The sequence below is a fragment of the Melitaea cinxia genome, chromosome 18 (assembly GCF_905220565.1).
Source record: "Melitaea cinxia chromosome 18, ilMelCinx1.1, whole genome shotgun sequence".
NCBI lineage: Eukaryota > Metazoa > Arthropoda > Insecta > Lepidoptera > Nymphalidae > Melitaea > Melitaea cinxia.
This window is the reverse complement of record NC_059411.1, coordinates 2,199,161-2,225,885: the sequence shown is the minus strand read 5'-3', so window position 1 is coordinate 2,225,885 and position 26,725 is coordinate 2,199,161. Positions and strand designations below refer to the sequence as shown.

At 36.3% G+C, this 26,725-nt stretch overlaps 2 protein-coding genes and 1 long non-coding RNA gene across 3 annotated transcripts; 2 read left to right on the top strand and 1 right to left on the bottom strand.

Annotated features, from left to right (window-relative positions):
• The first annotated feature begins 510 nt into the window (after positions 1 to 510).
• On the top strand, positions 511 to 11,099 carry LOC123662056 (molybdopterin synthase catalytic subunit). Its single transcript, XM_045596945.1, has 6 exons — positions 511 to 702; positions 1,432 to 1,547; positions 6,447 to 6,622; positions 8,342 to 8,602; positions 9,340 to 9,563; positions 10,587 to 11,099. Exons 1-6 carry the CDS (start codon positions 574 to 576, stop codon positions 10,701 to 10,703), a joined length of 1,023 nt encoding a protein of 340 aa, XP_045452901.1. The 5' UTR covers positions 511 to 573; the 3' UTR covers positions 10,704 to 11,099.
• Positions 11,080 to 22,828, bottom strand: LOC123662055 (protein sel-1 homolog 1). Its single transcript, XM_045596944.1, has 15 exons — positions 22,712 to 22,828; positions 22,360 to 22,610; positions 22,097 to 22,242; positions 21,607 to 21,697; positions 20,990 to 21,213; positions 20,441 to 20,636; positions 20,194 to 20,345; positions 19,407 to 19,532; positions 18,885 to 19,007; positions 18,088 to 18,193; positions 17,732 to 17,880; positions 15,782 to 15,947; positions 13,277 to 13,473; positions 13,023 to 13,196; positions 11,080 to 12,235 (listed from the first exon to the last, which is right to left on the bottom strand). Exons 2-15 carry the CDS (start codon positions 22,595 to 22,597, stop codon positions 12,092 to 12,094), a joined length of 2,232 nt encoding a protein of 743 aa, XP_045452900.1. The 5' UTR covers positions 22,598 to 22,610; positions 22,712 to 22,828; the 3' UTR covers positions 11,080 to 12,091.
• A 1,887-nt stretch (positions 22,829 to 24,715) lies between these two features.
• LOC123662057 lies at positions 24,716 to 25,853 on the top strand. The gene is made up of 3 exons (XR_006744439.1): positions 24,716 to 24,991; positions 25,268 to 25,402; positions 25,627 to 25,853. It is a non-coding gene; the product is annotated as an uncharacterized LOC123662057 (long non-coding RNA).
• The last annotated feature ends 872 nt before the right edge of the window (positions 25,854 to 26,725 follow it).

Below are 26,725 nucleotides of genomic sequence, written 5' to 3'. Positions count from 1 at the left end.
TAACGGATTATCAAATGTTGTCGCTATAAATGCCATATATGTCACAGAGGACGTAACATACATTATATTCATTATCGTTGCTATCTCGTTTGAGGTGTACTGAATGTCAGTTTGGTTTTTACTGCAGTAAACGACTGTTGTTTGTTTTACTTTTCATACTTTACCTTCAACTCAAATCCGGTTTCGTAAGTTCTCAAGTTGGTTAACTCATTAGTGGGCTGTTGACAAAATTATAAAAAATAAATATTTTTTTTTTTTTTTTAGGATGAAATATGGAAATTGAGGATGGCGTGCAAGTAAAAGTATTATTTTTTGCTCGTTCCAAAGAATTAGCTGGATTAAGAGAAACTACATTACGCTTGCCAATAAAAATTAATTATGAACAATTATTGAACATAATCGCAATTAATTTTAATTTAGAGAGTATCAAAAACAATATATTGCTGGCGAAGAATGAGGAAGTCTGTTCTGAGAACAGAGATATAGAAATAAGAGAAAGTGATAATATTGCTGTTATTCCACCGTTGAGTGGGGGTTAATTATTTTTTACACATTTCAATATAAATTATAGCCATGGATCACCTCAAGTTAACTTTTGATAAACTGTCTGTAGAAGAAGTGAGCGATTTAGTAATAGATGACCAATGTGGAGCTGTGTCAATATTTGCTGGAACTACGAGAGATAATTTTGAAGGAAAAAAGGTACTGCCAAACTGAAGTTTCATCATATTATGAAATTCAAATTTTATGTATTATCTTAATTATATAATCAAAATAATTGTGTTCAAAATTTATAAAATGTAAGATCATGATTCAAGTACTTTTATAGCCTACTTGATAAAATAAACTACATTTTTACTTCATATGAGTGATAATACTGTAATGTGTAAAATTTTTATTCTTTCTTTAAACACATTAGTGTAGAGTTAAATTTTTCTACTTGCCTCGAATTGTGTAAAAATAATTTATTTTTATTTTCTAGCAATTTTTACATAATTAAATATGTTGTATGAAAATAAAACACATACAGAGTACACAGTAGTGGAAGGAAATTACTGTAAACACATAATTACGATTCTGATATTTAAAAAAAAATACATAAAATTTATAAATTTTAGACTATAGACTTAGAGGAAAAATATAAACTACCTATATATTATAATCTTGTGTCAAAATGTTTGTCAGGTTAATCTCTGAAACTACTGGACCAATTATAATGAATTTTTTTACAGATATCATTTAACTTTGTCTAACCTTAAATATAGGGTATATTTTATTTCGATTAACGACCATGATATTTTTATTGCAAAATTTACAAAAAAAATATGGATGTTTGCCAGGTCAGCTAGTATTACATACATAATAACATAATGTAAATGTCGATGTGTGCAGTATATTGTTACCTCATTAAGTACATAACAATTGACACAGGTGCTGAGACTCGAGTATGAAGCGTACGAGCCAATGGCCTTGAAATCAATGAAAAGTATTTGTGACGACGTCCGGAACAAATGGCCCGCTGTACACGGTATCGCAATGTATCATAGGTATGTGCTTTCATTTCAAACATAATGTAAGTCATGTTATTCAATTCATTAAGTTTGTGATCATGTCACATTGAATCTAGAGTATTATTTGTTCCAAATGTGTACGAAAATAACTTAAAATTTTAACTTTAAATTGTTTTGTTGATAATATCGCTAGGTTAGTGTAAATTTAAAATAACAATATCACATTATTTTGTGTTTAATATGACACAAAAATATTGACTAGAAGACCCTGCTTTTTGCTCCGGGGGTTTTGGATTCGGCCCCCACCCCGATCTGGATGTAATATATATATATATATATATAATTTATGTTAATAAAAAAAATGTTATTATACCAGTTAGCTGTTACCTATAAATCAAGCATTAAGTTGCTTACTTTAGGAGCAGATGTGCGTGTGTGTATGTTGTAAATATTTATTATTTATTAATTATTAAATCAGTAAAAAAACATTACACACACTACCATGTATTTGACACATACACGCTTATATACTCTTTTGTTTATTATTTTAGAAGTATAGTCTTAGACAAGGGAACCTTAATAATGTTCAAACTTATTATTTATATCATTATGGTCAAATTTCGACCACTGGGCTGCCACTAGTATTTATAAGACTAAATTTTTTTATAAAAGGTATTTATTTGATATGTTAAACGAACCGTAGCAAAACGTTGACGTTACATAAAAAGTAAATAACGGTCATGAGTTACTCCAAAGATAAAGTAAATTTGCATTTATCAAGTAAAACACGGCTTTTTTAACCGACTTCAAAAAAGGAGGAGGTTACTCAATTCGATCGTATGTATATATATATATATATATATATTATTTTTGTTCGTGGATAACTCCATCGTTCATGAACCGATTTTGATAATTCTTTTTTTGTTAGAAAGGAGATATCCCTGGTGTGGTACCATGATAAAGAAACCAGGATCTGATGATGGGATCCCAGAGAAATCGAGAGAAACTCTCGAAAATCCGCATAACTTTTTACTGGGTGTACCGATTTTGATGATTTTTAACTTAATCGATAGCCAATCATGTGTTCACATTTCATCGAAATCTGATTACAACTTTTGGAGTAATCTTTGATAATGCGTATTTCTTGACTATTTTTTCGTCTACCTACGTTGTATTACTTGTCGATATAATTGAAGTCGATTTTTTTTTCGTTTGCCAGCAAACACAATTATTGTGTCGATTTGCTGTCCCACATAAGTACATTCAATTCCGCAAACATAAACTGTTTGCTGTACCTCCAACGCGTACTGTCGCGAGAGCGAAATCGCCCATTCCCCGCATTCTCACCCCGCTCAACGCTCTTCTGGACGCATACCCTGAGTGTGATCTGTTTGCGGATGAATGGTCGATAATACTATCTGTATGCATGAAGTTTTGTGAGCGAGATGTATAATTGTTTTATTGACTGTTGTATTTTTCTTTTTCAATTTTGTTTTTTTTTTTTCTTTTTTCTTTTAGTTCTATTTGATGTATAATTATCTGATTGCTGTTTTTATGTTTATGTTTTATGTTTCTCTTAGTAATTAATGTAACTGGTGTAAACCGTTTTAATTATTATAATAAATAAATAAATAAATAAAATAAATAAATATGCCTCACAGTCAACGACCTCTAGTAGGATTTATTCCTATGTCTGACTTTCGAGACCTGTGTGGCTACGGAATTAAAGAATATAGCCACACACACCACTCTTCCCGTGGGTGTCGTAAGAGACGATTAAGGGATAACACAGTTCCACTACCACCTTGGAACTTTAAAAGCCGACCGATGGCAGGATAACCATCCAACTGCTGGCTTAGAAATACACAAGCCGAAGACGGGCAGCAGCGACTTCGGTGCGACAAAGCCAGCCCTGCGGTCACCAACCCGCACAGCGTGGTGACTATGGGCAACACACATGAGTTCACGTCATTTTCGGCGCGAATGTGTGGAGGCCTATGTCCAACAGTGGACTGTAATACGCTGAAATGATGATGATGATGAATGATATCTTTCTGGGATCCGGAAACACAACACACAAGCACAAATGCCCAGACCACAGCTAACATCTGTCTAACCTATACAAATGTTTGTCATGAGCGGGCATCGAGACTGCGTTCACTCAACAGCGAGTGGTGTGACCTAGCGAACTTCGTACCGACATAGTTCTTACGTGATTTTTTTTTTTCATTTTTTTTATTATTTATGTATAATACGCGCTTTGTCCTGATAATTAGGTCTCATCCATAAAGTACGTCACATGAATTTCACGATTTTTGGATCCCGCCCCTTGTCCTTGTCACATTTAGTCACATTTATGAGACCTCTCCCCCTGCATAGTGTAACGTTGCATATTTTGCAAATTTACACCTAGAAATTATTAAATTAAAACATCAATTGTTATTGCATACTTTTTGACATTTTTTTTATTGATGTAGATTGACGTCAAATAAAAAATATTTTGTTTACGAATAGAATATTTTTTAACTTAATTGCAATTATCAAGAGTTATTTTGAGACCACTTCATATTTCCTTATCAGTTCGTGTGAACGAGGTCACTCTCAGAGAACATTTAGAGTTAACTTACCTATATGTTGTTGATACAAATTCAAATAATACACAAACTTTTTACTATTATTAAAATAAATTTTAATTTCAAATTAATATTTATAACGCTATCTATATTTAATAAATTTATTTTGTTTTATATGGCAGAAATAAATTGACCTAAGTAGGTGTTAAGTTTACTATTTTTTATGTTACTCGTTTGAATATGAAAATAAAATCAGAACTATTAATTGTTGGGTTTAATAACGTTTTTACGTGCCAGTAGAGTGCAATGAATTTCGCCAATGACACAGAAAGACCTGACTAAATACCTAAACACATATTAAAAATGCCGTCCACTATCTCGTCACAACTTACAAATAAAATATTACTAATAAAAATATATAATTAAGTGTACAATTAAATGTCCATAGTGTTATCGTAATGCAGTCACGACGGTAATAATTAACTTTCACTATTAATCGTTTTAAACTGCATAAAGCGTTTCGTTAATCTGTTTTTCCATTTCACACACCAATGCATTAATGTATATTGAAACGTTCTGTAACGCACATGTCTTTGTATAAATAGTCATAAAAATGTTAATGAATAATAATAAACATTTATTTCTTTCACTCTAACCTACAACACATATAATAAAAAATAAAATTACAAAGAAGTGATAGGCAAAAATGAATTGTAATAATAATTCAGTTACATAGTATTACATTTGTATGTTTCGTTCGAATCTATTCTGCTACAAGTTCAAATCGTTTTGTATATGTAATTATGTATGTATGTTTACTTTTGACCACCGATTTGCGAACGGAGACAAAAACCAGCTGTTAAGCTTATGCTCGCGATTTCGATATCCCATACCTATGTTATGAATGTAATAAATTAGCCCTAGGTACGGATATTTGTCATGAGTTACCATGACAGAGGTTTTATCCCACTAAAGTCTGTTGAGTGTAAGAAGTTTTAATTAAAAAAAAAATGAGTGTGCTTTAAACCACACGACTGAAGTTAAACTTCTTTCATCATCATCATCATCAGAAGTTTAACTTTTTGAAGTTAAACTTCTTTAGCTCCATCTAATTTATATTCCCTCTTAACTTCCGTTCGCTTCGCCCGATTACATATTTCATAACGCTCTCGTCGCGCATTACCAGCTTACTCCCCAAGTCAATCGTGCATAAAGAAGTTTTACTTCAGAATGTAAAAACCATTGTTTAAATAAATTATGAATTTTATCTTAAACTAGTAAAGTTTAGCCAGACACCGTTTGTGCAAGACCAAATCTTTCTGTTCTTAACAATAGTTTTTAATGCGGAATGATAGATGTCAGCAGTCAACGGTTTAAAAAAAATTAAGAATCAAATTAACAATGTTCAAATTATTATATATTAAAATGATGGATTAACCAAGCGGAACTTCTTATTTAATAATGAAATTAGTTTTGTAAAGTAATACTTTAGCAGATACAACACAAAACAAAGCGTAATTTTACAAGAAAACAAAAAAAAAACAAAGCTTCAATCTCAGCGACCCCGATAGGATGAAAATCCTAAGTCATAATCAAATAATTATAAATTTAAACGTATAAAACTTTATTTTCATAAACAATTCGTCTACAAAAATTGTTTTGAATATAGGAAACGGTCAATAGTTATTATGTCCTGTGTGAGAGAGCCAGCGTTACTTTCCACACAACGTAGTTAGTAAACGCACGGTAAATTCGTGTTATTGTAATGTAATGGCAGAGGAAAAGTGTAATTTTCTGTATTACAAACAGATTGTGGAATTAACAACGGTTACAATATACATACACTTAAGGTCGTGTAACGTTTATAGATTTTTTTTTAGTTTAATTTTTACGTTTATAACCCGAGAATTTCTCTTCTTCTTCGAGAATATTCTGCGCAATTTTTGAAGTTATACTTTTTTTAGTACGTTAGTGGAAAATGATAAGAGTAATTTTTTTTTTTTTTTTTTTTTTTTTTTTTATATGTCACTAGGTCGGCAAACAAGCTTACGGCTCACCTGATGGTAAGCGATTACCGTAGCTTATAGACACCTGCAACACCAGAAGCATCGCAAGCGCGTTGCCGACCCAATCCCCAATCCCCCCAGGAGCTCTGGTCACCTTACTCACCAACAGGAACACAATACTGCTTGAAAACAGCGTTATTTTGCTGTGATCTTCTGTAAGGTCGAGGTTCTACCCCAGTCGGAAATTTCCTGCTGTGCCCTACCCCAATCAAAGTATCAGAAAACAAATAATAATACTTGTAAATTAAGTTTAAGTTCCTTAAGAATAGATTTTTAATACATTTTCCATTCCCTAGGCTAGGCAACGTTCCGTGCAGAGAAGTGTCAGTGGTTATAGCAGTGAGTAGTCCACACAGGCGCGACTCCCTTGACGCTGTGTCCTATTGCATCGACCAGCTCAAATCGAACGTACCGATATGGAAAAAGGAGGTTTATGAAGGTTCTGAAGCTGTTTGGAAGGAAAATGTCGAATGTGCGTGGTCTAGTAAACGAGAGCTTGTAATGGGAAAGTCTGATTGAATTTATTGATTTTATAAGTGTTTACACCTTCACGATCGCTTTTTATTCTATGGGACTTAACGCGAGGAGTTTCAATATAATAATCGCGTTAAATCACATATGATCAAGTTTTTGAAGTAAAACTTCTTGGGGTGGGGAGTATGCTGGTGAATGCGTGACGAGAGCGTTACGAAAAGTGTGTTCAGGCGAGGGGAACGGAGTAAGAGAGAGAGGTGCGAGCACTCATTTTATTTCTCTCTTTTTCTCATAGCCAGTTACGTTTTGTATATTTAAGACACAATGCAGGTCTATTGTGCAGAAGTTTTACTTCAGTCGTGTGGTCTAAAGTATACTCGTTTTTTATTAATTTTAGCGCGAATATATCTTGATAACATCAAGTTTAGAATATGGTTCAGAAAAAAAAATGGTTATAAATATTTTAATTATAAATTCAAAAATGTTGTGAAAACAGAATTAGTGTACATATTTATTTATTATTTCTGTAACAAGAATTGAAGCTGTCAAGGTACAGATAAATTGAGAGATAAGTATTTGAAAGTTTTTATAATGCTACTTAAAATATGATGTCATAGATATATTCGTTCTGAAATTATCGGTAAAGGTTACCTATATTATTGTGTTGGCATGATTAGAAGTAAATAGCATAATAGCGATTCAAATATGGGTTTTTTATTATATTTTATATATGTGGTATCTTATATAATATTTATAAAAACGATATATAAAAAGGTTGTGGTATAGAAAAAAGACATATACTTATATACATAAGTCATAAATGTGCATATAAAATTGTTTATCTAGAAAACATTTTAAAAGTTAAGTCACGAAAAAATTTATGCAATCAAAATAAAATATGAGTTTTCCTATAATTTAGTGTAAATAACAAATATATACCTTTATTTATTAATAATTAAAGTACATAAGGTTGTATTGAAATGTTTTTTTTTTTTTTTTTTTTTTTATATAAAATTATATTGTTAGATGTTTTATGATATATGCAAAATAATCTTATAGTGCATGCTTGTACCTATATATTTTATAAGTATAGAACAAATTCCTATATATACTTTCCTACATATAATGTAGAATTGTTTTAATATGTCTTTATTTTACAATTGTTTTCTGAACAAATCGTTGTTTTATTTAGATATTAATTATATCTTAAAAGTACATTGTTATTTTATAAATAAATATTTTTTTGTTGGACTGAGTTTTTATTTTATTTTTAAATGTCGTCATTGTATTGTGAAAATCTTGCTTTAATTTTTTTTTTGATATCAATCAATACGATTAATAATTAGCGCTCTCTACCACTGATATATGTGTTAAACGGAATATTTTCGGTTTTTTATCCGTTATTTTGACAGTGCATAGTGCCAAAATATCGGGAAATCAAAATAAGTAACAGACATGGTAAATCTCCGTTTTAAATAAAAATCATAGCAAGATTATCTCTACCTTGACCTTCTTCTTTGAGAAAACTTAATCAAAAACTTAACTTATCATCTTAACAGAACTCCGAATTATTCAATATTAAAGTTTTTCGCAGAAAACTTTTAAAAATTTTATTATTTTTACGAATATTTCTTTAGTTTTGACATTGATTTCCACAATGCAATGACCTCATATCCCACTACATTGGCACATTATTCGAACTCTTCTAAAATTCCAGGTAAAATATCACAAGACCTACCAAAAACACCAGTAATCGAAAATACCATTGACAAGAACCTAGTACAGATAAATGTGTCTAGCGAAGAACTACAAAGACGCATACAGAACTTCATTGAGAGAAAGAGAAAACAAGTTGACATCAGCAATATACACGATTTTATACCTTCCAAAAGCGAGAATGAGGCAGAAGATATGGAGACATGCGCTAGAGTGAGAACGCAGTTCGTTAAACGTACTGATTCGAAAGGGCACTTGAAAAGTAGGTTGATGTACTGATAATAATAAAAAATGTACTTAAATATTGACAGTTACATGGCAGTAAATCTTAACTCTCTCTAGGACTCTCGGTTAGGGCCATTGACTTTGCCCTACTATCTGTAGTGCCAAAGATCAAGTTAAAATGCATCTTGGGTAAAATGTTTATTAAGAAACAAAATACAGTCGAGTTAAGAACATCCTGTTTTTAAGTCGGTTAAAAATAAAATATTAAAATCCTAAATTTTTCTACTAAAATTTGTTGACGCAATGTGAGTTCGATTCGCGCCCAGCTTTTGTGTAATTACTACTATCATACATCAACTATTTTAGACATTGATTTTATACTAATTATTAATAATAAAATTAAACTTCTCTATCATAAAATTTAAAATAAGCATATACAAAATAAATAAGCATACAAAGTCTATGAATCCAAGAGTCTTAAAAGACACCAATAAGGTTCTTTATAGTATAAGCGAGCACTTAAAAAGAAATTAATATGATTAAAGGATTAAGGAAATACGTAATGAATAGATTAGAAATAGAGCTTCCTTACATATATACTGTTTTGTCTGTATTTTATAACGTAACTACAACTATATGTCTGAAATTGTAAAATATTTTCTGTTTAATAAATTTCATTTCAATTTCATTTCATTTCAATATATAGAAAGAGCATAATATAAGTACATTACCAAAGTTGATAAACTAAATAGGAAAAAATTATGTTTGACACAGTCCGAAAAGTCCACAACGAATGGGGACCGCAAACGGTATCCATGGATCAACCACAAGTGAAGACCGAGGCCGGGCTACCCGCCGCCATCGCGGAGCGGGTACTGGCCATCGAAACCTACCTCAACACCGGACCCGTAGCTCCCGACATTTACAAACGACTAAAGGATATGGAAGATAAAATCGCTTACTTACAAACTATTTCACCGGAGTATGCGTTGTTTTGGGTAAGTTTAAATTATAACTGGGTACAGCAGGAAATATCCTGCTCCAAAACTGGAGCAGCTCATCTGGAAAAGTATCTGGACCTGAGATAGAGATTTACAGAAGGTCACAGGTAAATAATACTGCTTTCAAGCAGTGTTGTGTTCTTGTGATGAGTAAGGTGGCTAGGATTAAGGAAAAAATTGATATCATTGTTAATTTAAATATTTAATGGTGACACCATTGAATACGTTAAGTACATTTTAATACATATCTTTACATTTAAAATTTCTATCTAAAAACTTCAGTTCTTAATTTTTTAATAACTAGGTATTATCATTCATTGTATTACTATTCAGTCATTACAAGAAAGACCTAGGAATTACCACAGATCAAGTTTTGTTATTATTTAAGCCTAAACATATAATTATTGAATTGTCTCACAAGCGCTATAGTTATGAGAGAGAAATAGTAATTTTTACAATATTTGTCTTATGTTTTTTTTTTTTTTTTGTGAACATATTTTTGTTGATAATGGAATAATTTTTTGAAATATCATCTTAAAGTATCTTTGAATAACGTTCAGTTTTGTTTACTATCTGTTTCTTTATTACAAACTAGCTGTGCCCGCGATTTCGTCCGCGTGGAATTTAACATAAAAGTTATTGTTCACTTTGCAGAGTTATAAAATAAATAATTTTCTAAAATAAAAGTAGCCTAAGTTACGCCATATAACATCAGCTATCTGCCAGTGGATGTCCCCTCAAAATCGGTCCAACCGTTTCAGAGATTAACTGGAACAAATAGACAGACAGACAAAAATTGTAAAAAAAAAATGTTATTTTTTTATATATACCGTGTATGTAGATCCATATGCATTTAGTAAAAAGCGGTTATTTTAATATTATAAACAGACACTCCAATTTTATTTATATGTATAGATATTATATATACGACCCTATTGTTAACTCATAGGACAATAATCGTACAATAATTGTTACATCAATTTGGATTACTAAAATAAAGTTAACTTATTTGCGTTACAGAGGCATAAACGAGAAAGTCCAGAAGTTAAAGAAGAGTTGCAAGTAGATTACACATTTTCAGCGGACGATATATCAAGGAAAATAGAGTTGCTCGAAAAACAGAATAGTAGTAATTAATTACCACTTTTATATGTATTTTTTAACTTTTGTATTTTCTTACTAAAAAAGTATATGTAGTCATTTATTTTATTGTAACCATTGTTCATTAGACAATGTTTGTGAAGAGAACAATACACATACACATATAAGAGATAGTTAAGTTTTTATTTTATTTTATCATAAGGTTGTGTTTATTATCTTTTTCTCTTATGTTCGACTTGAATATATAATGGAACCAACTGCCGCTAGCGTATCAAGCGGTTCAGTTGTACACATCTTTATTACATACACTTAAAAAAATAAGTTTCTTTTGTTAATGATAAAACTAAATACTTTATTTCTGCGAGGAACAAGCATTGTTATAATAAGTCTGTTGTTAATAAAACGAAATAAAAAATTTATTAAAACTATTTATTTACAGCGTTTTCTTTACATACATCACAATCAAGCGAAAACATATAAAAAAGAAAATTATTTTCTATCAACTTTCTTAAGAAAAACCTTCTTATTACAAAATCATTTGACGTAAATTAATTTGTAAGGAACTTAAAAAAAAAAATTAAATAAATAATGTATATTATATTATTTGATATTTTTGAATGGTAATTGCACGAAAATCACTTATGTATTGTAGTTTGTCACATTATATATGCAAATGTTTCTTCATCGCAATCCGAATTTGTATGATAAATGAAATGAGGTTTTTATGTACGACATATGTAAGTCTTGTCAAATACAAGAGTACATTAGAGGACTAGAGAAAATGATTTAGCGATAACAGTATTTGTCTGTTTTTGTACCAATAGGGTTACTTATTAAAATGTATGTACGTATATGCTCCTGATGGTAAACATTACCGTAGCCTTTGGATGGCTGCATTCCAAAACACATTGTTGACCTTACTAGTCCCTGTATGAGATGTATGAATCCATACAGATTTACAATAATAAGAAAAAATATGTGGGGATAAATAAATGGATGTTTGTCAACCTCTTGCGTTTAAACTACATAATCGATTATAATAAAATTGATATGTAGATAGTGAATTATTTACTTGCAAATGAATACATGTCTGTCATTCAATAAGTCAAGAACTGATTTTAATGATATAATTTGTCTTATCCTCGTGTTTATATTAAAACTTATAATGACAATTCAACATCCCCTGGATTGTACAAAACATCCTACATTCTTAACTAAAATAAATAACAATTTTATTGTTTCACTTGTTGATAACCGCTAAATCACTTTGACTAGCTCTGGCAGGGTTCTTGAGTGTATCTTTGTTTAATTAAATAGTTCGTTCAGTTATACTGTTGATTTGAACACCGTCGGAGAATGGCGTTCAAGTAAAGTTGTTATTATTTGCTCATTTCAAAGAATTGGCTGGATTGAGAGAAACTCCTTTACACTTGTTGGTTGGGTCTTCGGAGATAGATTACCAAACCGAGTGCTCCAACTAGAACCGTGATGAGGTATAGGTCCCAGTTTGATAGGAATGTCGACTCGCCGGTCAGGAAGATGAACGCGAGCGGACTCTGGGAAAGAGACTGTTGGATATAATTGTTAGATTGAATTAGTAAGAGTGTTTGCTACCTCAAATTGCTTATTTTCCTCTCGGCAGGATGTCCATATCTTCCAAACTACTGAATATTTAAGTTTGAAATTTATGTATGGTAAAGTTCAGGACATAAACTATCTTTCATATGTTTCGAAAACACGATACCATAAACTTTTCTCGATACAAAAAAATCGCAAAGTTACCTCTATTTTTGTATTAAAACCTTAATATTTCAGTAAATATAGAAGTTATGGACTTGAGATTAAGCATGGTAATTGAAATAAGTATGAACAACATTTTATATGTTGCGTTTTTTAAAAAATAACTATTGGTAATGTTTGTGGGCAAAAAATACATATAATTCGCGCGATGAACAACCAAGCGCTCTCAATTCTCATGTGTTTTTAGTACGGGTGAAATCTGAATTCGAGTTGAGGTAGTGTAGCCCCTCAAATAACAATTATATTAATCAAAAATAACTTTATTCAAATAGGCGTACAAAACACTTTCAATACGTCATATTACGAATTAAACTTTTAATTATCGTTATAAATTAAGCTACCACCGATTCGGAATGTAGAATCTGGAGAGAAGATGAAAAGATTATACCTATTATTTATGTATCCCTCTCTGCAAAATCTACATCACCGTACCGAGTGTTTGTTGGACATCACGAGTACCATTTTTGAGCGACGGTAGCCATTTACCGTTAGATAACTTCGTCCGCTCATTTGCCCACCTTTTTATAAATAAAGCACCAGTAACAGTTTCCGTACCTCCAGCAAGCTCTCGAGCGCGGAGTGCGCGTGCAGTCGCGCCAGCGCCAGCGCGGCGGGCAGACGTGCGTCCGGAGACGCGTCCGCCGCCAGGTCGTAGCAGCGCTTCGCCAGGTGCAGGTCGCGCGCCAGCCCCAGCCCGCGCTCGTGCATGTAGCCCAGGTTGAACGTGGCCTGCGACACGGGCTGCGTTAGTGTCGGCGAGTGTCGGCGCCGGTGTCGGCGGGTGTCGGCGTCGGTGTCGGTGCGCGTACCTGCGCGCTGTGCAGGTGGTCGGCGGCGATGCGGTAGTGGTGCGCGGCGGCGTCCAGGTCGCGCGGCGTGCCCTGCCCGTAGTAGTGGTAGTCGCCCAGCTTGACGCGCGCGCCGGCGCAGCCCTGCGCGGCGGCGCGGCCCCACAGCTGCAGCGCGCGGCGCCAGCGCTCCGCCTCGGGGAACAGCCGCGTCTCACCTGGAGATGCAGGAACGATGTTGACGTTGTGAAAGTTATGCATTGCGATATAAATGGCCACCCAGAAATAGTAGTAGTAGGGTGTTTTTGTTGGTTGTTTGTTTGTAACCCTCCATTTTTTGTGACGTTAAACAAAAGGGGGCGCCACCGTCGTCCAGCAGGAAGGCGGCGTTGCTCTGCGCCACCTCGTAGCCGCGCTCGGCCAGCGCCAGGTACTGCAGGAAGGCGGAGTCGGAGTCGCGCGCGCGCCACGCTAGTCGTATAAAACAAAAGGGGGCGCCACCGTCGTCCAGCAGGAAGGCGGCGTTGCTCTGCGCCACCTCGTAGCCGCGCTCGGCCAGCGCCAGGTACTGCAGGAAGGCGGAGTCGGAGTCGCGCGCGCGCCACGCTAGTCGTATAAAACAAAAGGGGGCGCCACCGTCGTCCAGCAGGAAGGCGGCGTTGCTCTGCGCCACCTCGTAGCCGCGCTCGGCCAGCGCCAGGTACTGCAGGAAGGCGGAGTCGGAGTCGCGCGCGCGCCACGCTAGTCGTATAAAACAAAAGGGGGCGCCACCGTCGTCCAGCAGGAAGGCGGCGTTGCTCTGCGCCACCTCGTAGCCGCGCTCGGCCAGCGCCAGGTACTGCAGGAAGGCGGAGTCGGAGTCGCGCGCGCGCCACGCTAGTCGTATAAAACAAAAGGGGGCGCCACCGTCGTCCAGCAGGAAGGCGGCGTTGCTCTGCGCCACCTCGTAGCCGCGCTCGGCCAGCGCCAGGTACTGCAGGAAGGCGGAGTCGGAGTCGCGCGCGCGCCACGCTAGTCGTATAAAACAAAAGGGGGCGCCACCGTCGTCCAGCAGGAAGGCGGCGTTGCTCTGCGCCACCTCGTAGCCGCGCTCGGCCAGCGCCAGGTACTGCAGGAAGGCGGAGTCGGAGTCGCGCGCGCGCCACGCTAGTCGTATAAAACAAAAGGGGGCGCCACCGTCGTCCAGCAGGAAGGCGGCGTTGCTCTGCGCCACCTCGTAGCCGCGCTCGGCCAGCGCCAGGTACTGCAGGAAGGCGGAGTCGGAGTCGCGCGCGCGCCACGCTAGTCGTATAAAACAAAAGGGGGCGCCACCGTCGTCCAGCAGGAAGGCGGCGTTGCTCTGCGCCACCTCGTAGCCGCGCTCGGCCAGCGCCAGGTACTGCAGGAAGGCGGAGTCGGAGTCGCGCGCGCGCCACGCTAGTCGTATAAAACAAAAGGGGGCGCCACCGTCGTCCAGCAGGAAGGCGGCGTTGCTCTGCGCCACCTCGTAGCCGCGCTCGGCCAGCGCCAGGTACTGCAGGAAGGCGGAGTCGGAGTCGCGCGCGCGCCACGCTAGTCGTATAAAACAAAAGGGGGCGCCACCGTCGTCCAGCAGGAAGGCGGCGTTGCTCTGCGCCACCTCGTAGCCGCGCTCGGCCAGCGCCAGGTACTGCAGGAAGGCGGAGTCGGAGTCGCGCGCGCGCCACGCTAGTCGTATAAAACAAAAGGGGGCGCCACCGTCGTCCAGCAGGAAGGCGGCGTTGCTCTGCGCCACCTCGTAGCCGCGCTCGGCCAGCGCCAGGTACTGCAGGAAGGCGGAGTCGGAGTCGCGCGCGCGCCACGCTAGTCGTATAAAACAAAAGGGGGCGCCACCGTCGTCCAGCAGGAAGGCGGCGTTGCTCTGCGCCACCTCGTAGCCGCGCTCGGCCAGCGCCAGGTACTGCAGGAAGGCGGAGTCGGAGTCGCGCTCGCGCCACGCTAGTCGTATAAAACAAAAGGGGGCGCCACCGTCGTCCAGCAGGAAGGCGGCGTTGCTCTGCGCCACCTCGTAGCCGCGCTCGGCCAGCGCCAGGTACTGCAGGAAGGCGGAGTCGGAGTCGCGCTCGCGCCACGCTAGTCGTATAAAACAAAAGGGGGCGCCACCGTCGTCCAGCAGGAAGGCGGCGTTGCTCTGCGCCACCTCGTAGCCGCGCTCGGCCAGCGCCAGGTACTGCAGGAAGGCGGAGTCGGAGTCGCGCTCGCGCCACGCTAGTCGTATAAAACAAAAGGGGGCGCCACCGTCGTCCAGCAGGAAGGCGGCGTTGCTCTGCGCCACCTCGTAGCCGCGCTCGGCCAGCGCCAGGTACTGCAGGAAGGCGGAGTCGGAGTCGCGCTCGCGCCACGCTAGTCGTATAAAACAAAAGGGGGCGCCACCGTCGTCCAGCAGGAAGGCGGCGTTGCTCTGCGCCACCTCGTAGCCGCGCTCGGCCAGCGCCAGGTACTGCAGGAAGGCGGAGTCGGAGTCGCGCTCGCGCCACGCTAGTCGTATAAAACAAAAGGGGGCGCCACCGTCGTCCAGCAGGAAGGCGGCGTTGCTCTGCGCCACCTCGTAGCCGCGCTCGGCCAGCGCCAGGTACTGCAGGAAGGCGGAGTCGGAGTCGCGCGCGCGCCACGCCGCGTGCGCCAGCATCAGGCGCGCGCCCCATGCGCCGCGCTCGCACACGTTCTTGAACAGCTGGAACGGTATTGGTATACTTTACTTCCACAGATAAAAATATATAATATATAACTAGCTGACCTGGCCAACTTCGTACCGCCATCATAGATCAAGTAAAAAAAGGTAGATAACGCACCTAGAACAGAAAACTGAAGCCACTTTTTTAAAGATGTGTGAGTGAGTGAAGTGTTGACACCTTTTAAAAAAAGTCCCTAAAATTTTTATTAAGCAATTAATTTAATATAGGTAAAATGGGTATGTGAAAATAAAAACCTGTTTATAGTTTTAAATAAATTTACTAAAAGTAAAAAAAAAAATCGGTAGAATAATAAAAAAATATATTCGTAAGATAATCGTATGAATAGACACTTCCTATCCCCTCTGTTTATCTCTTTTCAGTTTGCAGTCGGTTTTTTTTTAACTATTTTTCTTAAACCTAGAATCCTTTATGTTGTATAAGTTTTTTAAATTTTTGTCGCTTAGAACTCAGAATCATCGTCATTGTTTGCATTTTACTAATATGATGTAGTCTTATGTTCAAATATTTTTCAATCACTAATCGTATTAAATTGACTTTATGCGCATGGCCAGCATAATCGTGGTCATTTTCTCAGTCTTACAGCCGCTACCCATTCACCTCTTATTAAAATATTCGTTGGAAACCTAAAACCATGAAATTTGATAGTAAAATATGGGTACCTAGTTTACTCAAAAATTATAAAAAGTTAAAACATAAAACAAACGAGTTAATAATTCATAAATATATTTTGATTTTTTTATTTTCAATTTATGTAACATAAAATAACACGAGAAAAAAAACAATAACTATGTCTACTTTTTACTTAATTATTTTTCTGATTGCGTACAATTTACTTACCCACATTTTGGGGTATTGAAAAAAAGAACTACTGGCAACACTCCCATGGTACGTCATTTCGTGACATTGAAATTATAAGTTCCGAATAACCTCAATATTATTTTGGAATAATAATAAATTTAAAGTTTTATATGTACTTACGTGTGAAACGATATTCCTTCAGATTTTAAGCCTCGTGACATACTAACGAAAATGAGCGTAGTTTGATGCATATGTGTGCGTGAGCGCGTGTATTTACTTGAAGGAGCCGAGTTTTGTGGCTTCACTAACAACAAAGGCCGCGCATTATCTACTTTTTTTTACTATATCTATGACCGCCATATTATTTTTAAATTTACGATAATAATATCTCGGTCATTAATCGAAATAAAATATAGTGTATATTTTAAGTTTGATAAAGTTACATATTTATTTCAAAATTAGCTGTGCCCGCGACTTTGTCCGCGTGAAATTTAACAAAAGCTATTTGTTCTGTTTACAGGGTTTTAAAAAAAAACACTAAAATAAAAGTAGCCTAAGTTACTCCTTATTACAGCAGCTATCTGCCAGTGAAAGTTCCTTCAAAATCGGTCCAGCCGTTTCAAAGATTAACCGGAACAAACAGACAGACACAAAATTGTAAAAAATGTTATTTTGATATATGTAACGTTGATAGATCGATATGCATTTAGTAAAAAGCGATTATTTTAATTTTACAAACACTCCAATTTTATTTATATGTATAGATTTCATTAAAATAAGTTCAGTAGTTTCCGAGATATTTCCGAACAATCATTGTGACACGAGATTTTTATATATATAAGATTAAACCAATTATATACTTTGAATAGTTTTTGCCAAAATTCAAATATATTGTGTACTAAGTGTGTGATTGTGATCTTATTTTGTGTTATATTTGTTTGTTAATAAAAAAATCATAACACACCTCAACAGCGGTAGTACAAGAGCGTAGTACACCAAGTCCCTGTGCATGCATTTGAGCGAGATGGTAAAGTGCGAGCACGTGGCCGGACTGTGATGCCAGTGAGAAGTACTTGTTAGCTTGCTTGAAATCACGCCGAACACCGATACCGCCTATGAAAAAAAAATCATAAAATTTTTAAAAGGTAAGTGTGAAAAACATTTTTAACCTATGAAAAAACAAAAAATATATAATAAACTTGCAAGCATTCAAATTTAAAAATAGAAACACAATAAAAAGAAAAAAGTATTTTCTAAATCTCTTCAAAATTGGTTATTTGACAGATAAAATTAAACAAATGAGAAAAAAGAAATACTGACCAAAATACATGAATCCAAGATGCAGTTGTCCTTCTACCCAACCTTGATTCGCCGCCATGGCAAAGTATTTAAAAGCCGTAGCCGTATCTTTTGGTACTCCACGACCCTAAAATAAAAATAAAAATGAAATTTAGTGTTTTTAAAAATACAGAGGGCGCTGCTAAGTATAAGTTGCAAACAATAGTTTTAAAGGAGTGCACTTTTGGATGGTTCAAATTTCTATTTTTATTTTAAACCAGCCTATAAACTGTCAAATACATTAAATTGAAATAAATGTTACGTTTTCTGAAAATTGCTAAACCTCTGATAGTATTTTTTTTTTTCGTGACCTTTTACAAAGTATTAGAAAACTTAAAAAAAATTGCTGCATTGATCTATCCAATCTCAAGTTTTACGCTACGCTACGCAACAAATTTAGTGATCTTTTTTTATTTATGTAATTAAAATTAAACAGATATAAGTGGATGAATCAATCAATTAGGGCATTTAAATGCGACATATATAGTTCAACTAGCCGACCCGTTCCCACTTCGTGGGACGTTCATTGTTGTTTTTGTGATGCAAATCTATACTAATACTAGCTGACCTGGCGAACTTCGTATCACCTTATTTTTTTCTGAAATATAATAATAACATAATATATCAAAATAAAATATAGCCTATCTTTTAAGTTGGATCAAACTGCACACGGTGTGCAAATTTGACTAAAATCGGTTAAGTAGTTTAGGAGTCCATTGAGGACAAACATTGTGACACGAGATTTATATATATTAAGATAATATATATACAAAACATACTTGTAAATACATAATGCCCAAGCCACTTTGTCCCACAGGATTGTTCAGCTCAGCCGCCTTTCTAAAATATCTTAAAGCTGTTTCATTGTCTGCTTTGATTCCATCACCTCCTTCTAGATATATCTGTAACACATATGAGACGAGATTATAATACATTTTATTGGTGGCAAGAATGCGTGTGGTCCGCCTAGTACTGGGGCCTAATGACGCCTATGATACCAGGAGCGTTGCAAATGCGTTGTCGATCCTATTTCCGACAAAACCCTGGAGCTCTTGCTACCTTATTCACCACAGAAACTCAAAGCTACTTGAGAACAGTGGCATAGCTGGAATCTTCTGTAAAATTGGGGTACTTCTCCAGTCTGGCTGCTCCAAATGTTGAACAAGATATTTCCTACTGCGCCCATCTCCATGATATATTAGTCAGTTCAGCCAATTGCATCCACTGCTGGACGTAGGCCTCCCCAAGTTCGCGCCAAGTGTTGTAGGAAAAAGGAACAAAAATTACTTTTAACATATTACCTTGCCTAAAAATGCATTGGCAACTGCATTGCCGGTTTTAGCAGCCTGCTGGAAATAGTGTAAAGCCTTGTTTAGGTCCAGCGTTACTCCTCGCCCTCCTTGGAAGTGCAGTTGCCCAAGTCCAACCTAGAAATTATTTATTTTTATTTAATGATTTTAATAATTCTTTTATTGTTGGAAAGGAGATATTCCATGATAAGGAAGCTAGGATGTGATAATGGCAGAGAAATCAAGGAAAAATTTCAAAATCGTAGTGGCGACTAATGCGTTTGTTCATTTTTTTCGTCTACTTACGTTGTATTATTTGTCAGTGTAAATGAACTCGGAAATAAAAAAAGCAAGGGCACTATAAGCTTGTGGACATAACTATATATAAAGAAAAATTAAAAAAATAGCTATTTACCATTATTATACTGATGTACGTTATTAGATAGTTCACCATTTTTTAAAACATTTTTATAAATAAATATTGTAGGCATGTACATTATTTGTGTTAAGCATTTGATTACAAAGAATTCGCTTATCTGTGCAAGCCTTAAGGGTTTACAGTGAATGAGCCATCTATTCTTTTATATTGTTTATAGGATGAATAATGTGCTGTTGGGTATGATGTGCGTGTTGATACGTGCATGCATGCGTGCATGCGTGAGTGCGTGCGTGAGTGCGTGCGTGCGTGCGTGCGTGAGTGCGTGCGTGCGTGCGTGCGTGCGTGCGTGCGTGCGTACGTGCGTGTGTGTGTGTGCGTATACGTGTGTATTTGTGTGTATACGTATGCGTGTGCGTGTACCTGCGCCTGCACGTCGCCTTTCTCGGCCAGCAGCTGGTAGTACTCGATGAGGTCGGTGTCGAGCGCGGCGCCCGCGCTTCCGCCCTCCGCCTCATCCATCAACCTCACTCGCTGGACGGCTGGCCCACCACTCAGGCTCACCTGCCCAGCCACTGCAAACAAGTTGACCATGACATCATCACGCCAAGAAGAGTATCACGCAAATTTCAAATCTCTCTCTCTCTCTCTCTCTCTTTGCAAAGCTCACCCTTATGCGCCACTTTCATATAGAGATCCATGGCCTTCGGACAGCTGCTGGGTAGCGTAACACCGGCCCAGTGGCGGTAAGCGAGTGCCATCTGAGCATAGTCACTGCCTCCTAACGAGCCTAGTGTGTAATGTACTAATGCTCGTGCCTGTGACACGGGGACGCCCACTCCCGTGCCATACAGAAAGCCCATGCCCTAGAAAATAGAGCACACATATAACACTTGTGGAACAGCTAGATTTCACCTAAGCAGTAAACATCAAAAGCAGAAACAGGCACATAGATTATTTTAGATGTTGCTATTGTGAGCCTTTTATGATTAAAATGATAGGTTTTATATTTAGTCTGGTAATTTTTACATGATTTGTTTTAATTTTATCTTGGATGACTATGAATGATCTAGAACTGAGGATTTTTTTTATATTGCTTAATATAACAATGAGAATAATAATACATTATTTAAAACATAAAAAAAGATGAGTGTGCATATTTGAAAATTAACAGATTATTCACTTACAAAGTCAGAATACTGTAATTATAATAACTTACTGCATGAGCATCAGCATTCCCTTGCTCACTTAACTCTTCAAATATCTTCTTAGCCTTGGACACATCAAGCTCCACTCCCTCTCCGTAAATATACGACCAGGCCAGTTTTATCTTAGCCGGTACATAGCCTGAATCCGCAGCTTGCTTCACTTGCAGAATCGCTCCTCTGAGGTCAGGTGATCTACGTTCTAGTTTTTCTATTGCTGCGTCGTAAATTGCTTTTGCTATCGATATTAAAATTATATTATTTAAAAAAATTATACTAAAATTAAAGTAATATTGCATTAAGAAATTGCAATGACATTTTTTGTTATTTAGTTTGTTTTTCACACCACATTACATGACAAACACGCATATGGTCCATAGTGTGATGGTAGTAGATACCATAGCCTATAGACACTTGCACTGCAAGAGTATTACTGACACTAACCCAGAACCTCCTTAAAATATCTTAGTATGTATAAATTAAATATTAAATAATAATTCTTTTAATTGTCTAAGAAGTTGAGAGTTTTAGAAAAACCCTGTTAATTTTTTTTTTTAATATATTTTTTTAAATGATCGTATTGTTAAATATTACATGACATTATAATAAATTACTGCAATATTTGTAGTACCCTCTTTCATTTCAGGTGAAAGTTCAACTTCTTCTTCCTCTGGTAACGGCGGCAATGTGTCCAGAATGTCTTGTGGATTCTCTTCCATATCCTTTAAAACAGAACATTATTTTATTATAACCACAACAGTATGTTTACCTTTAAATAATCATTACAAGACATAAATTAAGTTTTTCCAATTTGTTTCAGTACACATTCTAACGAGACTTTTTGTTTAAAAAAATGACTATTAATATTTGGCAGATATATGTGTATTTAAATGAACTCTTTAGTTTCGGAGTACACAGTGGAATACAATAAGGCTTACAATAGTAATGACACAATGACACAAACATCTATCCTCATACGAGAAAACATACGTACAACAAATCAACAACACAACTAATTATTAACATTAAAAAATATTAATATAATCTTGATTTTGAAGAAAAACTCTTTTATTTGTATTTACATATTAACCAAATTAAAAAACATATAAAGCACAAATTACCTCGAACTCTTTACCCTCAGTATCGGAAGATTTACCGGGTGGCATCCAATTAGGCTCTGTCTGTTTCAATAGACTGTTTCTTAGCAATTTAAGAGTGTATTCCATTTGTTCTAGATTACTCTCGGATTGAGCGGATTCCAATGATTCTGCGGAAGAGAGTAAACGTAAATTATTGAAATAAGAAACTTAACTAGAACAAAATTATTTGCTAACTAGACACTGTTTACCTTTTTTTTCATCATCCTTTTTTAAAGTCTCATCACCCTTACTCACAGCGTAGGCATACTCTTGCATAGAAATAATCTGCTTTTTAAATGCTTCGCTTATTTCATTGTAGTACTCTGTCTCCGAAGGTGTATCTGTCTCCAAATTTTCAACTGGTTTTTCGTCATCGTCTGAGGTTTCATCGGTCTTCTTGGCTTCTTGACTATCAGGGCCATGCAATGTTGCTAACGAAAGTACAAAGCAAAGACACAAAATGTACACTTTCAAATGATCCATTTTTATCCACTATCTGAAAAAAATTGAAAAATGCAACTTCACTTACGTGTCCCTTAAAAAAGTTATATAGTATATAAAAATTATAAATAGCTTTTGGGACATTTATTTACATACTTATGACACCCACTTGCAACTATACACGTGTACCTCGCGATACAAATTACATGTTTTTCAATAAAAATATTTATTTCTCAAAAATACGGCAATCGTCTGTCAAATACGAATTATCAACCATAGTTGTTGTTGTTTTAAAATTTATCCCCAATAGGGAAAGGCAAAGGACTATAATCCATACAGCCTAGTCTGAATTTGTAAGTTTCGTTCTGATATATCAAAAGGCCGGAGCCAAGTCTGAAGTAACTTTATTGTTCTTCTGATTCGATGACTGGTAGAGTAAGGCCGAAACCAAGTCTGAAATTTCATATTTTCGTCTACTCTTCTTTGTCTATAAGTGATAGGCGAGGTCGAAACCAAGTCTGTAATAGGCCGAAGCCTGAAATATCAAAATAAAATTTCACATCCGATGAATGAAGGTCCTGATCCTGTTTCAAATATCATTGATAGTATTGCAAATAAATTCAAATATACTAGTATAGTTATCCAAATTAGTCAATAAATCTTGTGTATTGCGCGGGACATTTTTTGGTCCAGAAGTTGATAACAAGTTGGCTATAAATAAGAGGCGTTCCAGATTAAAAGCGGAGCATTCAAAAAATATGTGATCTAAAGACTGTGTAGAGTTGTTGGTGCAATGTGGGCAAACGGGCGATGAGATGATACGCATACGATTCAAATGTGCATTAAATCTGCAATGTCCAAATCTCAAGCGGCATAGTATTGTATAATATTTTCTGCTTCTATGTTGATGCGATTTAGTAAACCAAGGACTTTTTCCAATATCTTGATTTATCTGAGCATACCAAGATCCTTTTCTTAACAAGGTTTGTCGCCAAAGATCACGCCAATCAGATAGGATTTTTGATTTAATAGCAACTAATAGATCAGTGTATGGTACGGCAACATTCTCATCAACAGGGCTGCCGCTGTCACTGTCAACAATTGAACGTGCCAGAAAGTCCACATGTTCATTTCCCCTTACTCCTATACACGGTCTATCGTCTCTAAAACTAGTTTTTTACTCTTGCACACATGTATAAAATACCTATGTGTGAGTGTGCTATTGGATACCATACCAAAAAATACAGTATTCGAAAAATATAGTATTGTAATTTCTTGCATTATATTTCTCGTGTTTGTTTTGTTTTGTGAGGTGTGCAATAAAGACTATTTGTAATTTTGTATTGTATTGTATTGTATTCGGTCGGTACATCGACTGGCAACATTTATTGCCTACCCATTTCCCGCATGGCCCTGGCTGCTGGCTGCCATATTGATATTTGTGTTGAGTTGATACAGTTTATTATCTCCACATTTAATCGTATTGGACAATAATTATAATCAACCACATAATTTGAGTGTTTTTGTGTTTAACGAAAGGACATTTTTAGTTCATAGTTCACGGCAGGACGTTTTTAGTTCATAGTTCACGGCAGGACGTTTTTAGGTTAGTTTAGTGTTTTTAGGTTAGTGGTTTTTATTTTTTTTTGTATTTCTGTGTGTTGTGCAACCTTATCTGACAATATGGACAAATTAAACAACAGAAACAATCACAGAAAATGTGCCAAGTGTGGTAAAACGCGAGCTGAAGATATGTCAGTGACCTACCACAGGTTCCCAAAACCAGGAATTATAAATTCTTATGAAAATGTTACAAAGTGAGTATTCAGCAGAATGAATTTTATTTTGTTAATTAGCGGAATTCTAAGGGTTCTAGTAAGAAGCGTATAGGAGGTTATAATGTAAGCAAATGTTAGAAATGTGGGATCGATCAAAACACATTTAGGAGGCTTTCTTTTGGGTACTACTTGGGATCGAATTAGAGGTCTTCATTATTGTTAAAAACAAGGACTCGATCTGTGGAATAATAATGGCTATCGACAAACGAATAGTTTCAAATGTATGACAGTTGTTTGTCTATCTTTTACTCTATTTACAGCTGCTGAACTGAGAGCATGTCATGTCTTAGCTGAAATATTTGTTTGTTATGATATGTTTATTTGTTTATCCACCCATACATTGGTTTTCTTTGTCTGATTTATCTTTGTTTTCTTTTTCAGGGCTCGTGCTTGGGCCAAGTATTGTTGGCCAAATAAGGACTGGTCCTCTTTAGATTCTTTAAAGTCACTACATATTCAAAATAAAGTATTATGTGGAAGACACTTTAACTCCTCTCAATTCTATGATAGTGAAAGGCAAAAACTGAACAAATTTGCTGTTCCTGAATCTTCTGAAGTAGAAGAACTATTAAGGGCTAGAGAAATTATTGTTGAGCAGGTACAATACTGTTTTTTTACTGTTTACGAATTATCTAAACTCATTTAAGAGTGATCTACTCTAAAAGAAGTTTTATCATTGTTTGTTTTAAAGTGCTCTGTGTGTGTGTGTGTGTGTGTTTAATAAACTAAAAATAATGAACTAATGCATGAATCATTTGCATACCCAGACATAACCCGGTTTCAAAGTGCTATACTCATAATCTTAATATAACTAAATTCCAAAATATTTATGTAGAATAACTAAAACTATATAAATATTTGTTGTTAATTTCAGGGTATAAAACAAACTATTACAGCAGGACAATCAACGACAAGAACACCATTGAAACAAATCGAAAATACAATGGAACCTTCTACATCAAGTCACAAAAGTTTTGTAGAAGTTCCAAGTACTTCCAGCAAGGAACAAGTAAGTATAATTTTCTATGTTATAGCTATTGGTTTTAGTCGTGACAATGACGATGCACTAAAGGGACTCAAAGTAAATCGTATACAACTAAAACCAAACTACTATATCTCTGAGCTCAACAGGGCCCAAATGGTGGAGGGTAAACAACCACACACATAATGAGGTTCTTTAAAGAATTTTAATTTGTGTCGAATTGATAGCTATGATTATAAATGTATTTACAGTTTCAGTATGCACCAAGACTGGTATCTGCATCAAAAAGTGCCACTGAAGATCATGCTTTGCCATCTCATCTCACACCGAAGAAAAATCGTGGCATTTTACAAACACTAAATATTACAAAAATTAGTCAAATGTCTACAAGAGAAGTAAAATTATACTATGTGTGCCAAAAAAGATTAAGGGAAATAATGAGACTTAGGAAACAATTGAAAAAAAAGAAGATGAATATAATTGAAAAAATTTCAGAGGATGAGAATATACAGAAGCTTTGCAATTTAAAAATTTCAAATGCTTTTGTTGCATTACTGCAAAGTCAAATGAAAAATTGCCCTAGAAAGCCGAAAGGAAGAAGGTACACATTAGAGCAAAAACTAATGTCCTTAGTGATTTATAAAAAGTCACCAGCCTGTTACAGGCTACTAAGGCGACTGTTTGCATTGCCAGGCCAAAGTTGTCTTAATAAACTACTGAATTGTGTGCCCCTGAAACCAGGTATAAACAAACATTTGTTTGAATCTTTAAAGAAAATGGCACAGAAGCAAATGGATGAAGATAATATTGCTTTATTGTTGTTTGATGAAATGTCTATAAGGAAACATTTGCATTATAACTGTAAATTAGACCAGATACAGGGCTTCCAAGATCATGGTAATCATGGCCGAAATAAGCAAATTGCGACCAAGGCGCTAGTATTTATGCTTACTGGATTGCGAAAAAAGTGGAAGCAGCCTATCGCTTTCTATTTTTCACATGCTTTAACAGCTGATAGAATGACTGTGATTTTAAAAGAGGTAAATATTGTCTCCATAAAATGTTGCCTTGACGAAAGATTGTATTAATTGTGCTAATGTATCTTACAATTAATTTCAGATACTTATAGAATGCTTCAATTCAGGGATTAATGTTGTTGCTACTGTGTGTGATCTCTCAACAGTCAATATAAAAGTGCTCAGTAACATGGGGGCAACAACTAGGGAACCATATTTTTCACATGCTGGACAGGAAATTGTGGCAATTTTAGATCCTCCACATTTGCTGAAATGCACTAGAAATCTTTTATTGAAACATAATGTTGAGTGCACAACTGATTTTCAGTGCAGT